The 16,497-nt window shown below is 38.7% G+C and overlaps 1 protein-coding gene across 1 annotated transcript in view; it reads right to left on the bottom strand.

The window, feature by feature from the left end:
• Window positions 1-395: 395 nt before the first annotated feature.
• snapc3 (small nuclear RNA activating complex, polypeptide 3) overlaps window positions 396-16,497 on the bottom strand; it is an 86,970-nt gene continuing 70,868 nt past the window's right edge. The window contains exon 9 of the mRNA XM_079615995.1: window positions 396-756. Coding sequence (XP_079472121.1) covers window positions 609-756 — 148 coding nt within the window. The 3' untranslated portion in view covers window positions 396-608. The remainder of the gene's footprint in view (window positions 757-16,497) is intronic.

The following is a 16,497-nucleotide window of genomic DNA, read 5'->3' as shown; positions in this document are numbered from 1 at the left end:
ATAGATTTATTCATTGATCCAGTCAAATATGTATATTAGTAATGTCTGGTTTAAATTGAGATCCCTTTCCTTTATTAACCACTTATCCTACACCATTCTCAAGTCAAGGGTCATATATACTGACCAATAACATTTCTTGAAAACTAGAGCCAATCAACAATTTTAAGCATCATTTCTGTTCTCAGTGACCCAGAATTAGTAATGTTTGACTACATTTATTTGGCTGTAGCAACCAGTGTTTTTTTTCAGTAGCTTGCATTGCGTAGGGTACTTTGTGTGTGGAAGACCATTTCTGTCCACCACCACCAAAGACCATTTTTGACCCAGGAAAAACTCTATAAATGTTAGCAAATTTGGCCTGAAAAAAAAAAAAAATGCATGGAAAAGGTTGGCACATTTTAGTTAAAATATGTATTGTGGTAGCTACTGATTTGCAGCATACAAAACACTTTTTGAAACCAGATTTTGTTTTATTTAGAAAAAAGTGGTGAATATATGGAGAATGTCAATACATTTACAAACAATATAACTTGATATAATACCACTTAAAGAAAACTATTACTGTGAAGTCTAAATCCTGTATAGTAGAACATACTTTTGGTTTGGGATCAATTAAACGTGCCTGGATCAACATAGGCATAGGCCAGGAAATCTCCTAGTTTGTTCCCTTTATCGTCATAGTGAAACATTCGGAAGCACTGGTCACAAAACAGGCAGGGGTCCGTAGGGGCAAGAGCATCACTGGTTGTTATCCACCTGCCATGCAAAGATAAAACAACTTAATTTCAATATACAAAAAATAAATATTATGATTAATACATTATAGAACTGTTCAGTTTGCTAACTTCTGTCCCCCACGCCACTTCTGTCCCCCTTGCCCGCCCCGAACTCGGTTCGTTTACGGTGTGAACATGACCCGACCCACTTGCAGAAAGCACTGCACCTTTTTTGACAGGGTCAGATTTTTACTATGTAATTTGGGGTGATGAAATGCCTATACAATAGTGATGAAACGGATCGCAGTTGATCTTTGATCTGTACGGACCAGCTGCCCCACTGTTCGGCACGCATGTGATTCGCGGATTAACTACTACTTTGAACCATCATAGACTGAAAGTTTTTCATTTGGACGTGTTTTGTCTTTCCATTTACAATTCAAACAATTTTAAAAGCAGAAGAAGAGGCAAAAATCGGGACTCGCACGTTATCTGTGACCACAGCCGCACACACGCAGAGAGAGAGAGGCTAGAGAGGCGCGTTATAGCACTCAAACACCGTATTGATTCCTCTTTTGCGTTTCCTTAAAGGATTAGTTCACCTCAAAATGAAAGTTTCCTGATAATTTACTCACCCTAATGCCAACCAATAAGTTCATGTCTTTCTTTCTTCAGTGGAATAGAAATTATTTTTTTTGAGGAAAACATTTCAGGATTTTTCTCCACACAATGGATTTCAATCGCAACCAACATGTTGAAGTCCAAATCAATGCAGTTTCAAAGGGCTTTGAAGTGCTTCAAACGGCTCTGCACGATCCCAGCTGAGGAAAAGGGTCTTATCTAGTGAAACGATTGGCCATTTTCTAAAAAATATATATATATATATTTTATAGAGCAGTTTTTTTATATACATTTTGTTTATGAACATAGTGTTATTTTACATTTAGGCTTAATTATTCTGTATCGGAATTAGACTTTGTAACTTTGATATTTCATATTCATCTCTGCTAGTAATTGTGTATTTGTTATTTTATTACCGACTGTTCACTTGTTTTTAATAATGTTAGAACTTTATCAGTGAATATCATGCTTACTCCGCCAGAACCGTCTTGCAGCACATCTTCTTCTTCGCAAAATCCTAATTACAACATCGTATAGATGACATTGTATCATATGATGCTCATAAGTTTCTTCATTAGCTCGATTTCAATTTCAATTTAAAAAAAATTTTTCCCAAATAAAAACAAAACAAATTTCAGCTCGGGTTAGTAGCTGATAACACCAAATCAGTAAAATAATAAAAAATACACTACGAAAGATCTCCATAAATTGCCTGTTTTTGCACTTCCTGCTTTTCCCTGCTTGAGAATGTCTGTCCAATGAATGGATGACTTTAGCACACATGTGGTTTGGTTTGCAAATTTGGGTTCACTTGCAAAAAGGGCAGTGTGAAATCGAGCCACACCCCAAAATAAATAAACATTGTATTTGGTCCGGACCAAAACAAGTGAACTAGCGGACTTTCCTGGTGTGAATACACCCTAAGTGTCCCCAACAATATTAAGTGTTGGGTACACTTAATATTCAACAATATTATTGTTTTGATTGCAATGACACTACTAGTTGAGAACTGAACTGAGCTGGATGATGAAATCACTGTTTTAAGCAGAACTGCTTTATATATTAAATTAATTTAATAATTGATGATCTTTACAACGGAACGGAATCAACACTGAACTGACTTCAGCTGAAAAATGACAGTGTTTTCTTTTAGAGCTGCTGTACAACCGAAATTAACTCTGTTCAAATACAACATTGCATCCTTGAATCATTTTCCAGTTATCACATCTGTACATCTGTATTGTATAAAGCGCTATATAAATAAAGGTGACTTGAGGGTTGCTGCACTCTTTCAGCAAGTCAAATTTAAGGCTTTTTAAGACCCGAAGAAATCTAAATTAATACCGTACATTAGGGTGTGCAACATTGACAAAAATATATCTTGATGTTTTCAAAGTTTTGTTGATAATAATTAGATGATATTTTAATGATTTTGTTTTTGTGCTGGAACCATGGCTGGTTTATGCTTGTTGACAGCTGACTCACGAAGATATTCATATTCACAGCAGTGACAGAAGTTAGCATTTGTTATTAAGGGGCAATATTTGCCGCCATAAATTGATTTCCAGGGGCATTTTCACTTATTTACGGACATTTTTAGATGTATGCATTAGAGATGTTCCGATTCCGATACTAGTATCGGAAATGCCAACGATACCAATAAAAATTCTGGCATCGGTATCGGCGAGTACTTGTACTCAGTGTTGGGTAAAGTTACTTTTAAAAGTAATGCATTACAATATTGCGTTACTCCCTTAAAAAGTAACTAATTGCATTACTTAGTTACTTTTTTTGAAAAGTAATGCATTACGTTACTTTTGCGTTACTTTTTTTCCCACCTAGACTGGGCTTGTTTTTTTATAACACAAAAGTTATATTTTGGGCAAATGTAAAGACCCTTTCACACCAAAAGTGAAATAATAATCCTCAGACTGAAGGAAATGTGTACAGTAGAGGAAAGCAAACAAGCAAACCTTTCTATCTATCTATCGTCATTTTTTGCTTATTTAACTGAATCATCGAAGGTCAGAAGCAAGTGCATTGGTCAATAAAGTGAGATTAAATGCATAAAAATGTTTGTTTTATTTAACATATTTAGTTATTGGAGGTTTTCATAGTATTCTGATTCTACATTTCACTGATTTTATTAATTTTGAGGAATTCAGAATTTTTTTGTGCAAGTGAGATGAGTAAATGCACACATTTAGTCTAGAACTACAATAAACATCATGTTCACACACACACACACACACACGTCTCAACATGAGGACAGGAGAGCTGTCAGTCAATAAATGGAAAAACAAAGTAACTTGCGTTACTTATTTGAAAAAGTAACTCAGATATTTTGTTGTAAATTTGAAAAGTAATGCGTTACTTTACTAGTTACTTGAAAAAGTAATCTGATTACGTAACTCAAGTTACTTGTAATGCATTTCCCCCAACACTGCTTGTACCCATGTACCGATCCGATACCATTTTCATAAAAAATACCTAGTTATTGCACGCTAGCTTTGCTTAACGCTGCAAATCGGAGATCAAGTCTTCTTCGCTGCTCTAAACAGTGGTTGCCCGCGGCAACACAGACAGGAAGTTGTGCTGTGTCGCCACAAGCAACCACCGTTTAGAGCAGTAAAGAAGAAATTAAAAAGCACGCGCTAGCAGTATGTCCGCTGTTTGGCAATATAACCGGCAAAATTATCGAGTTTATTGTTCTGGATGACCAGCCACTGTCAGTTGTCAAAAACTTTGGATTTTGACGCTTAAAAGGTACAATATGCAATATTTTCTGCCGCTAGAGGGCGCTACATTCCAAACAACAACAACAGCGCAGCTTGATGACGATGTGAAGGAGCGTGGAATGATGGGAACTGTCGTTTTTAACTCCACCGTGGATGTAAATCAGTCAGACGGGAATCAAAAAATCATGTTCATGGATGAGGTAAAGTTATATTTTTATAAATGTTGCGTTTGATGACATGCTTTTATTTCATTAAAATGAATTAACCGCAAGAAAAGTAAGTTTTAATACTAAATAGGGCTTGGGCGTCGTGACGTCATACTTGGCATGGCGGCCATGTTGATGGCCTCGCGAATGTAAACATAACGTTACAGCAAGTGGAACGAGTAGAAAAAGAATGACTTGCTGCCGCCGGTTTGCATAACCGATATCTTCGGCTACCTAGTTTGTTTTGTGAGCGCCTACATCTCAGAACAGTTCTGAAGCTACAAATCATTGGAGTCGCATGTACAGTTCACCAATGGGTGGGTTTAGGAGCTGCAGATCATAAAGCCGGAACAGGTGTTACGGTCGGATCAACTGGGGATCATGTTAACTGGGGACGCGCGCGTGCACGCTGATAGTTTTACCTGGATTTCCAGCAGATGTTAAACGGCGACAGATTCATGCACTATTTTACGGATCACCGATTAAAAACTAATATTTCACCAGTTGTATGCGAATATGCGCGGTATGCGAATAACGCGCTTTGTTTTTGCAGTGTATATTCCTGCGTGTTTGACGCAATTTCAAAAGAAGTTTAACATACTTTAGTGTCAAGCTCAGTCCACATACCGGTCCCTGGCTTCCTTATTTAGTGTATCACGGTAAATTCCACACCCTTTTCGGGATTTTAACATCTTTTTTCTTTCTTCCAACTCTGCTTTTTCTACTCGTTCCACTTGCTGTAACGTTGTTTACATTCGCGAGGCCATCAACATGGCCGCCACGCCAAGTATGACGTCACGACGCCCAAGCCCTATTGGTTATCATGTTACTGTATTTGTCGAAATTCATTGTTGTGATAACGCTGCACAGTTTTACGTGTTCTAAACAATTATTGTAAAAGTACATTTGAACATACCCACATCATTTGCCAAAAGACGGATTCATCTTTATGTATAACACATGCTATATTTATTTATATGGCCATAAACACCAGACGTGATAAACAATGTCAATAAACTAAACACAAGCCTAAAGCAATAATACTTTCCTTACATAAACATAACTATTACCGAATGCTACATTTGGAATATATAAAATTGACCCGTATGTTTATGGGACGTGTCTTTGTCGACAGAACCAGCTGCAATTGGTAAAGAATAATGGTGTTCCATAACAACTGCACGAAACAAGCTAAAGTTTGTTGCTTGATAGACGCTACAACTTCCGCATTTGTCCAGGACTCCACGCAGTACGAGCGGAGCTCACACGCCCCGTTTCCTCGGATAAAATCGCAATTTTCTCACGATTTAAAAATAGTTGGAAACATTTGGGATATTGCAAGTAATCAACTTAAAATAAATAACACTGGCCTTGTGATTTTGGGATATTTTAATGCACAAATATTACATATTGTACCTTTAATTGAACATTTGGAGCCCCGGTACAGTTTGCCTGGTCACAAATGCATCTCTGAAACAGCGCTCCCTAAGCTATTCGAGAAAGTGCGTGAACACATTTCATGTAACGTTAAACTAAAAGATGTGCAAACAATCAGCTTTACTATCGACATCTATCGTCTTTACGGAGTTTGACAAGCACACTGGGTGGGCACAGTGACGCTGTCATATTTAAGTTTTAACCCTTTAGAACCTGAAGCTAAAATGGGTGTTTTTCACATTTTTCACATATAGACTGTAAAATTCTAAAACAATGTGCTATCTTCATGTACAAGGTGTCATCTTTTTCAGAAAAAGATTAGCTTTCAACAAATTACAGTTATTGACCATTATTGTGTGTGGTGAGTTTGTAAATAGAATTTAACGACAAAAATAAAAAAAAACGAGAATAAATTTTCCGCTTTTTATTTAGAAAAACACAGAAAAATCATGAACGAAAGAAACTAACACTTTAAAGTTGAAAAATGAAGTATAATACAACTATACAAGTCTATTTTGTGACATTGGGTTGCACAGTTTTCATTTAGGACACTTTTTTTCATACACGCACACATACAAATGCGTCCATTCATATTGGCACGCGCACATACACATGCATACAACATGTAAAGATACGTGAAAAAGTAACGGCCATCCGCCTCCCAAGTTTCATAAAAAATCATCCCAATCCCCTCTTCTGCTGTGTACCACTTCTTTCACCATGTATTTGTCCGTTTCTTTTATTATTTTATGCAATCCAAAACACTCTAACCTGCCGCGCTTCGTATCTCTCGGTTCAAATCCTTCCTTCCCGCTCTGCCAGAAAGCCCGCTGTCATTTGCTGACGGAAAGCATGAAATTACCGTAATAAGCCGTATATTGCCGAAAAGCGCATGTTGTCTACTGTCAGAGGCAATTTGAATGGTTTTGATAGTGCAAACGGCTGAAGAGTTACGGTACAATGAATACAGCTTGCTGATCTGTGTCGGCGACGACACATTCGGTTCTAAAGGGTTAAAGAGATTATTTTCTTAAATTATTCATATATAATTTTTTTGATTCCTAGATTTATTTGTTGTACTGTTTTTTTATACAGTTATATTGTAAAACTATAATACCTTTTTCAGTTTACAGTATTAGATTTGTGGCTGAATTTGAAGTTATTTTTCACTTAAAAATAAATAATATACTACTGTGAAATGTATGTCAGATAATAAAAAATATTCTAGTTCACTGTGTGTATTTGTTCATGTTTTATTAAGGGATAAGTCTGAAGCACACCATAAAATAATTATATCAATTCATACAGGGCTAATATAAATTGCAGCTGTATAGATACACACCCAGGTATCGGATCACTACTCGGTATCGGCCGATACCCTAAGTCCAGGTATCGGAATCGGTATCGTGGTTAGTGTTGTCAAAAATATCGATATTTCGATAAATATCGATACTGAAATATCTGAACGGTACCAATACTAATTTCCCGAAGTATCGATACTAGCCGAGCGGTCACTTTCACTTCTCTCCAAAGGCGCGTTGACAAACACCACACGTGACGCACTCGTCTCATTCGCTCTGGTTAAATAGCAAAAGTGAAGTGAATGGAAAGATGGCGAGGGCGGCGCCCCCGCGACCGGCTTTGGTTGATTGATAAAGAACACCGCGAGCGGGCATGTCGGAGAATAGCGCGGACACGCGTAAAAACACACCGCGAGCGGGCATATCGGAGTCGGAGAATAGCATGGACACGCGCTACACACCGCGAGCGGGCTGCGGGCACCCAAAAGATTGTTTGACAATCAATAATCCCTCACATCACTCATCTTTTTTAAATTATTTTATAGGTGAAAACAGACTTAAGGAACAGGCTCCAGGGGTACCATTTAGCAAGCATAGGCTACGCTCAGCATCAGGGGTGTTTGTTGTTTGGACAGACCTTTCCCCACTGCTAAAAAAATCCTAAAGGAATCACTGTAACTTTTCATTTTAACTTTTCTGAAACATTAACCAAGATGGCCTAGTATTGTTGTTGATATGAGTGTTGTCTCGTTTTTTCACCGTAATTCTTAAAGTTAACATAATCTGACTGAGGAATCTTAGACAAGTAAATATTTTAACTGTGGTCAAATGTAAATTAACTTGTGCCTATTTAACTTTATTCAGAAAATTATTATTTAATTCTGCAATTTGCCTTCATTAGCGATTATCATCAATTTGATTACACAGATATTAATTAAACTAAACAGCTAGACCATGGCATCTCTGAATTCAATAATGAAATGCCTTTAACTGAAAATGTAATGTTTAATCTTATTATTATAAATTACTGACACTCTATCCTCCAATTTGATACTCTTAAGTGCTTTTTTGTTACAGTAGGCTATATTTTAATCTTTGATAACAGTAGGTTATACAAATACAACGGGTCATGTTAGCCCTGGTCCAATTAAAAAATATTAACAGATAGAACTCAGGACATTTTTGTTCATGTAAAATATACCTCATTGTCATGTTCTAACTTATATTTAGCTTTAAAAAAAAAAAAAAATACCCCCTTAATATTGTGGCAGTTTTTTTCTCTGTGGTATCGAAAATGGTATCGAATATCGATATTTTTCAAGGTATCGTATCGAAGTTAGAAATTCTAGTATCGTGACAACACTACTATGCATCACCTTTTATGTCAAATTCTAACATATAACACCACATAGAAATATAGCTGCAAGCAGCAATCACCGGGGCCAAGCGCAAGCAAGACGACAAGACATGCCAAAGTGGCTGGGAGTGTGAGACCCACTGCAGCAAGGAGCAATTAAAGACATTTGAAGATGAATTTTGGCAAAATGGTTGAAAAATCACATACAATAACTAAAAATATGATTATCACTTTCGACCAATAGGTGGCGCAGTTACGAAACTGATGTGATGTGGTCAGAGTGAAGTGACAATGACACATACAAAGTTTGGTGTCAATATGTCAAGGCATTGCAGATATAAAGCCTGAATAGTCATTTTGGCATCATGCCTCAACTTTGCCACTGCGGTATACGAAAACGGTTTTGTCTATCGACACGAAATCCATAACTTTTACTCGGCACAGTCTGGAGATGACACGATCCGATTTTGGTGAAAATCGGACGTTCGTTCTAGGAGGAGTTCGAAAAAGTAGGTTTTAAAAGAAAATAAAGATGGCGGACAGGAACTTTGATTGACTATGGCAAAATTGGTATCTATGTTTTCAGCATAACCCAAGGAATCTATTGAGATCAGTGTCATTACTATAGGCAAATTTATTCAAAAGTTATTAGCATTTTTGGAAATTTCATTATAACTTTTGACCAAAAGGTGGCGCTGTCTCATAAATTTTTGAGTACTTTTAGGGCGTTGTACTGATGACCCATACTGAGTTTCGTAACGATACGTTCATGCGTTCATAAAATACAGCATTTTAGCACATAATTCAAAATGGCCGACAGCCAAAATGGCCGATATGGGAAAATTGGGTATCAGTCGACTCAGCACGATGCCCTGAATCTAACGAGACCACTTTTGTGATTTTTGGACAAACCGTTCAGAAGTTATAAGCAAAAACATAAATTATTCATATCTCCGGACCAGTAGGTGGCGCTGCGCCGAAACGCAGCATGTAGCCTCAGGTCATGCTTGTGATGACATGTACCAAATTTGGTCTGAATCCGATAAAGCGTTGTGGAGATACGGCCTTACGTCTGTTTTTGCAAGCGCTACGTAAAATTTATTTGCGCGGTATTCGAGAACAGTAATTCGAATCAACTTGAATTCCATAACTTTTTGTCGTCATGGTCTGGAGTTGATCTGGTTCAATTTTCGTGAAATTCGGAGCAACGGCCTAGGAGGAGTTCGAAAAAGTAGGTTTTTTGGAAAATTCAAAATGGCGGGAAAACTATTATGACGGAAAATGACGTCATAGGGTGCAATCGAATCGTCGTGAGCTCAGGAATCAGAGGAAAAAAGAATTTTGTTTCTAGCCCTTGTGGTTCAAAAGTTATTAGCATAAATATGAGTGAAACTTTGGACAGCTGGTGGCGCTAGAGGGAATGAGTTGGAGACTCCAAATTTGCTATGGTGATAGTTCAGGCTGTCCTCTATCACTGTGCCAATTTGTATAAGTTTCCCGCAAACGGTTCTATAGGCTGCCATAGACGCCCAGTCGGAAAAAGAAAAAGAAGAAGAAATATAGCTGCAAGCAGCAATCACCGGGGCCAAGCGCAAGCAAGACGACAAGACATAACAAAGTGGCTGGGAGTGTGAGACCAACTGTAGCAAGGAGCAATTGAAGACATTAAAGATGAATTTTGGGAAAATGGTTGAAAAATCACATACATTAACTAAAAATAAGATTATCACTTTCGATCAATAGGTGGCGCAATTACGAAACTGATGTGATGTGGTCAGAGTGAAGTGACAATGACACATACAAAGTTTGGTGTCAATATGTCAAGGCATTGCAGATATAAAGCCTGAATAGTCATTTTGGCATCATGCCTCAACTTTGCCACTGCGGTTTACGAAAACGGTTTTGTCTATCGACACGAAATCCATAACTTTTACTCGGCACGGTCTGGAGATGACACGATCCGATTTTGGTGAAAATCGGACGTTCGGTCTAGGAGGAGTTTGAAAAAGTAGGTTTTAAAAGAAAATAAAGATGGCGGACAGGAAGTTTGACTGACTATGGCAAAATTGGTATCTATGTTTTCAGCATAACCCAAGGAATCTATTGAGATCAGTGTCATTACTATAGGCAAATTTATTCAAAAGTTATTAGCATTTTTGGAAATTTCATTATAACTTTTGACCAAAAGGTGGCGCTGTCTCATAATCTTTTGAGTACCTTTAGGGCCTTGTACTGATGACCCATACTGAGTTTCGTAACGATACGTTCATGCGTTCATAAAATACAGCATTTTAGCACATAATTCAAAATGGCCGACAGCCAAAATGGCCGATATGGGAAAATTGGATATCAGTCAACTCAACATGACGCCCTGAATCTAACGTGACCACTTTTGTGATTTTTGGACAAACCGTTCAGAAGTTATAAGCAAAAACATAAATTCTTCATATCTCCGGACCAGTAGGTGGCGCTGCGCCGAAACGCAGCATGTAATCTCAGGTCATGCTTGTGATGACATGTACCAAATTTGGTCTGAATACGATAAAGCGTTGTGGAGATACAGCTTTACGTCTGTTTTCGCAAGCGCTACGTAAAATTTATTTGCGCGGTATCCGAGAACGGTTATTCGAATCAACTTGATTTCCATAACTTTTTGTCGTCATGGTCTGGCGATGATCTGGTTCAATTTTCATGAAATTCGGAGCAACGGCCTAGGAGGAGTTCGAAAAAGTAGGTTTTTCGGAAAATTCAAAATGGCGGGAAAACTATTATGACGGAAAATGACGTCATAGGGTGCAGTCGAATCGTCGTGAGCTCAGGAATCAGAGGAAAAAAGAATTTTGTTTCTAGCCCTTGTGGTTCAAAAGTTATTAGCATAAACATGAGTGAAACTTTGGACAGCTGGTGGCGCTAGAGGGAATCAGTTGGAGACTCCAAATTTGCTATGGTGATATTTCAGGCTGTCCTCTATCACTGTGCCAATTTTCATAAGTTTCCCGCAAACGGTTCTATAGGCTGCCATAGACGCCCAGTCGGAAGAAAAAGAAAAAGAAGAAGAAAAAGAACCGGAACAGATACAATAGGTGCCCGCACCTTCAGTGCTTGGCCCCTAAATATAGCTGCAAGCAGCAATCACCGGGGCCAAGCGCAAGCAAGACGACAAGACATGCCAAAGTGGCTGGGAGTGTGAGACCCACTGCAGCAAGGAGCAATTAAAGACATTTGAAGATGAATTTTGGCAAAATGGTTGAAAAATCACATACAATAACTAAAAATATGATTATCACTTTCGACCAATAGGTGGCGCAGTTACGAAACTGATGTGATGTGGTCAGAGTGAAGTGACAATGACACATACAAAGTTTGGTGTCAATATGTCAAGGCATTGCAGATATAAAGCCTGAATAGTCATTTTGGCATCATGCCTCAACTTTGCCACTGCGGTATACGAAAACGGTTTTGTCTATCGACACGAAATCCATAACTTTTACTCGGCACAGTCTGGAGATGACACGATCCGATTTTGGTGAAAATCGGACGTTCGGTCTAGGAGGAGTTCGAAAAAGTAGGTTTTAAAAGAAAATAAAGATGGCGGACAGGAAGTTTGGCTGACTATGGCAAAATTGGTATCTATGTTTTCAGCATGACCCAAGGAATCTATTGAGATCAGTGTCATTACTATAGGCAAATTTATTCAAAAGTTATTAGCATTTTTGGAAATTTCATTATAACTTTTGACCAAAAGGTGGCGCTGTCTCATAATCTTTTGAGTACCTTTAGGGCTTTGTACTGATGACCCATACTGAGTTTCGTAACGATACGTTCATGCGTTCATAAAATACAGCATTTTAGCACATAATTCAAAATGGCCGACAGCCAAAATGGCCGATATGGAAAAATTGGATATCAGTCAACTCAACATGACGCCCTGAATCTATCGAGACCACTTTTGTGATTTTTGGACAAACCGTTCAGAAGTTATAAGCAAAAATAGCCTTTTTTCATATCTCCAGACCAGTAGGTGGCGCTGCGCCGAAACGCAGCATGTAGCCTCAGGTCATGCTTGTGATGACATGTAGGAAGTTTGGTTTGAATACGATTAAGCGATGCGGAGATACAGCCTTATGTCTGTTTTCGCAAGCGCTACGTAAAATTTGTTTGCGCGTTTATCGAAAACGGTTTGACGAATCAACTTGAATTCCATAACTTTTTGTCCCCAAAGCCTGAAGATGATCTGGTGCAATTTTGGTGCAAATCGGACAAACCGTCTAGGACGAGTTCGCAAAAGAAGGTTTTTTGGACAATTCAAAATGGCGGCCATATTTTTATGACGGAAAATGACGTCATAGGGTCCAGTCGAATCGTCGTGAGCTCAGGAATCAGAGGAAAAAAGAATTTTGTTGATAGGCCTTACGGTTTAAAAGTTATTAGCATAATATAAGTGAAACTTTGGACAGGTGGTGGCGCTAGAGGGAATGAGTTAGAGACACCAAAATTGGTGCAATTACTGTTGGGAATGTCCTCTATCAGAATGTCAAACCGGAACAACTTTCCCGCATACGCTTCTATGGGCTGCCATAGACGCCCAGTCGGAAGAAGCAGAATAATAATAATAATAATAATAATAATAAGAACCGGAACGAAAACAATAGGTGCCTCCGCACTTTCAGTGCTTGGCCCCTAAATATAGCTGCAAGCAGCAATCACCGGGGCCAAGCGCAAGCAAGACGACAAGACATGCCAAAGTGGCTGGAAGTGAGAGACCAACTGGAGCAAGGAGCAATTGAAGACATTTAAAGATGAATTTTGGCAAAATGGTTGAAAAATCACACACAATAACTAAAAATATGATTATCACTTTCGACCAATAGGTGGCGCAGTTACGAAACTGATGTGATGTGGTCAGAGTGAAGTGACAATGACACATACAAAGTTTGGTGTCAATATGTCAAGGCATTGCATATATTAAAGCCTGAATAGTCATTTTGGCATCATGCCTCAACTTTGCCACTGCGGTATATGAAAACGGTTTCGTCTATCGACACGAAATCCATAAATTTTACTCGGCATGGTCTGGAGATGACACGATCCGATTTTGGTGAAAATCGGACGTTCGGTCTAGGAGGAGTTCGAAAAAGTAGGTTTTAAAAGAAAATAAATATGGCGGACCGGAAGTTTGGCTGACTATGGCAAAATTGGTATCTATGTTTTCAGCATAACCCAAGGAATCTATTGAGATCAGTGTCATTACTATAGGCAAATTTATTCAAAAGTTATTAGCATTTTTGGAAATTTCATTATAACTTTTGACCAAAAGGTGGCGCTGTCTCATAAATTTTTGAGTACCTTTAGGGCGTTGTACTGATGACTCATACTGAGTTTCGTAACGATTCGTTCATGCGTTCATAAAATACAGCATTTTAGCACATAATTCAAAATGGCCGACAGCCAAAATGGCCGATATGGAAAAATTGGATATCAGTCAACTCAGCACGACGCCCTGAATCTAACGATACAACTTTTGTGATTTTTGGACAAACCGTTCAGAAGTTATAAGCAAAAACATAAATTATTCATATCTCCGGGCCAGTAGGTGGCGCTGCGCCGAAACGCAGCATGTAGCCTCAGGTCATGCTTGTGATGACATGTACCAAATTTGGTCTGAATCTGATAAAGCGTTGTGGAGATACGGCCTTACGTCTGTTTTCGCAAGCGCTACGTAAAATGTATTTGCGCGGTATTTGAGAACGGTAATTCGAATCAACTTGAATTCCATAACTTTTGGTCGTCAAGGTCTGGAGATGATCTGGTTCATTTTTCGTGAAATTCGGAGCAACGGCCTAGGAGGAGTTCGAAAAAGTAGGTTTTTCGGAAAATTCTAAATGGCGGGAAAACTATTATGACGGAAAATGACGTCATATAGTGCAGTCGAATCGTCATGAGCTCAGGGATCAGAGGAAAAAAGAATTTTGTTTCTAGCCCTTGTGGTTCAAAAGTTATTAGCATAAACATGAGTGAAACTTTGGACAGCTGGTGGCGCTAGAGGGAATGAGTTGGAGACTCCAAATTTGCTATGGTGATAGTTCAGGCTGTCCTCTATCACTGTGCCAATTTTCATAAGTTTCCCGCAAACGGTTCTATAGGCTGCCATAGACGCCCAGTCGGAAGAAGAAAAAGAAAAAGAAATATAGCTGCAAGCAGCCATTACGGGGCCAAGCGCAAAAGCAGACGACGAGATATGCCTACATGGCTGAAAGTGTGAGACAAACTGCAGCAAGGAGCAATTAAAGACATTTGAAGATGAATTTTGGCAAAATGGTTGAAAAATCACATACAATAACTAAAAATATGATTATCACTTTCGACCAATAGGTGGCGCAATTACGAAACTGATGTGATGTGGTCAGAGTGAAGTGACAATGACACTTACAAAGTTTGGTGTCAATATGTCAAGGCATTGCAGATTTAAAGCCTGAATAGTCATTTTGGCATCATGCCTCAACTTTGCCACTGCGGTATACGAAAACGGTTTCGTCTATCGACACGAAATCCATAACTTTTACTCGGCACGGTCTGGAGATGACACGATCCGATTTTGGTGAAATTCAGACGTTCGGTCTAGGAGGAGTTCGAAAAAGTAGGTTTTAAAAGAAAATAAAGATGGCGGACAGGAAGTTTGACTGACTATGGCAAAATTAGTATCTATGTTTTCAGCATAACCCAAGGAATCTATTGAGATCAGTGTCATTACTATAGGCAAATTTATTCAAAAGTTATTAGCATTTTTGGAAATTTCATTATAACTTTTGACCAAAAGGTGGCGCTGTCTCATAATCTTTTGAGTACCTTTAGGGCCTTGTACTGATGACCCATACTGAGTTTCGTAACGATACGTTCAAGCGTTCATAAAATACAGCATTTTAGCACATAATTCAAAATGGCCGACAGCCAAAATGGCCGATATGGGAAAATTGGATATCAGTCAACTCAGTATGACGCCCTGAACCTAACGAGACCACTTTTGTGATTTTTGGACAAACCGTTCAGAAGTTATAAGCAAAAACATAAATTCTTCATATCTCCGGGCCAGTAGGTGGCGCTGCGCCGAAACGCAGCATGTAGCCTCAGGTCATGCTTGTGATGACATGTACCAAATTTGGTCTGAATCCGATAAAACGTTGTGGAGATACAGCCTTACGTCTGTTTTTGCAAGCGCAACGTAAAATTAAATTGCGTGGTATTCGTGAACGCTTTGACAAATCAACTTGAATTCCATAACTTTTTGTCGTCATGGTCTGGAGATGATCTGGTTCAATTTTCGTGAAATTCGGAGCAACGGCCTAGGAGGAGTTCGAAAAAGTAGGTTTTTCGGAAAATTCAAAATGGCGGGAAAACTATTATGACGGAAAATGACGTCATAGGGTGCAGTCGAATCGTCGTGAGCTCAGGAATCAGAGGAAAAAAGAATTTTGTTTCTAGCCCTCATGGTTCAAAAGTTATTAGCATAAACATGAGTGAAACTTTGGACAGCTGGTGGCGCTAGAGGGAATGAGTTGGAGACTCCAAATTTGCTATGGTGATAGTTCAGGCTGTCCTCTATCACTGTGCCAATTTTCATAAGTTTCCCGCAAACGGTTCTATAGGCTGCCATAGACGCCCAGTCGGAAGAAAAAGAAAAAAAAGAAAAAGAAGAATAAGAACGGGAACAGATACAATAGGTGCCCGCACCTTCAGTGCTTGGCCCCTAATAATAATAAGAACGCCAACAAAAACAATAGGTGCCTCCGCACTTTCAGTGCTTGGCCCCTAATAACAAGCAGCCATTACGGGGCCAAGCGCAAAAGCAGACGACGAGATATGCCTACATGGCTGAAAGTGTGAGACAAACTGCAGCAAGGAGCAATTAAAGACATTTGAAGATGAATTTTGGCAAAATGGTTGAAAAATCACATACAATAACTAAAAATATGATTATCACTTTCGACCAATAGGTGACGCAATTACGAAACTGATGTGATGTGGTCAGAGTGAAGTGACAATGACACATACAAAGTTTGGTGTCAAAATGTCAAGGCATTGCAGATATAAAGCCTGAATAGTCATTTTGGCATCATGCCTCAA

The sequence above is a fragment of the Phoxinus phoxinus genome (assembly GCF_949152265.1).
Source record: "Phoxinus phoxinus genome assembly, chromosome: 6".
Classification (NCBI taxonomy): domain Eukaryota; kingdom Metazoa; phylum Chordata; class Actinopteri; order Cypriniformes; family Leuciscidae; genus Phoxinus; species Phoxinus phoxinus.
Note: the sequence above shows the minus strand (reverse complement) of the source record. Positions and strands in the feature narration are given on the sequence as shown.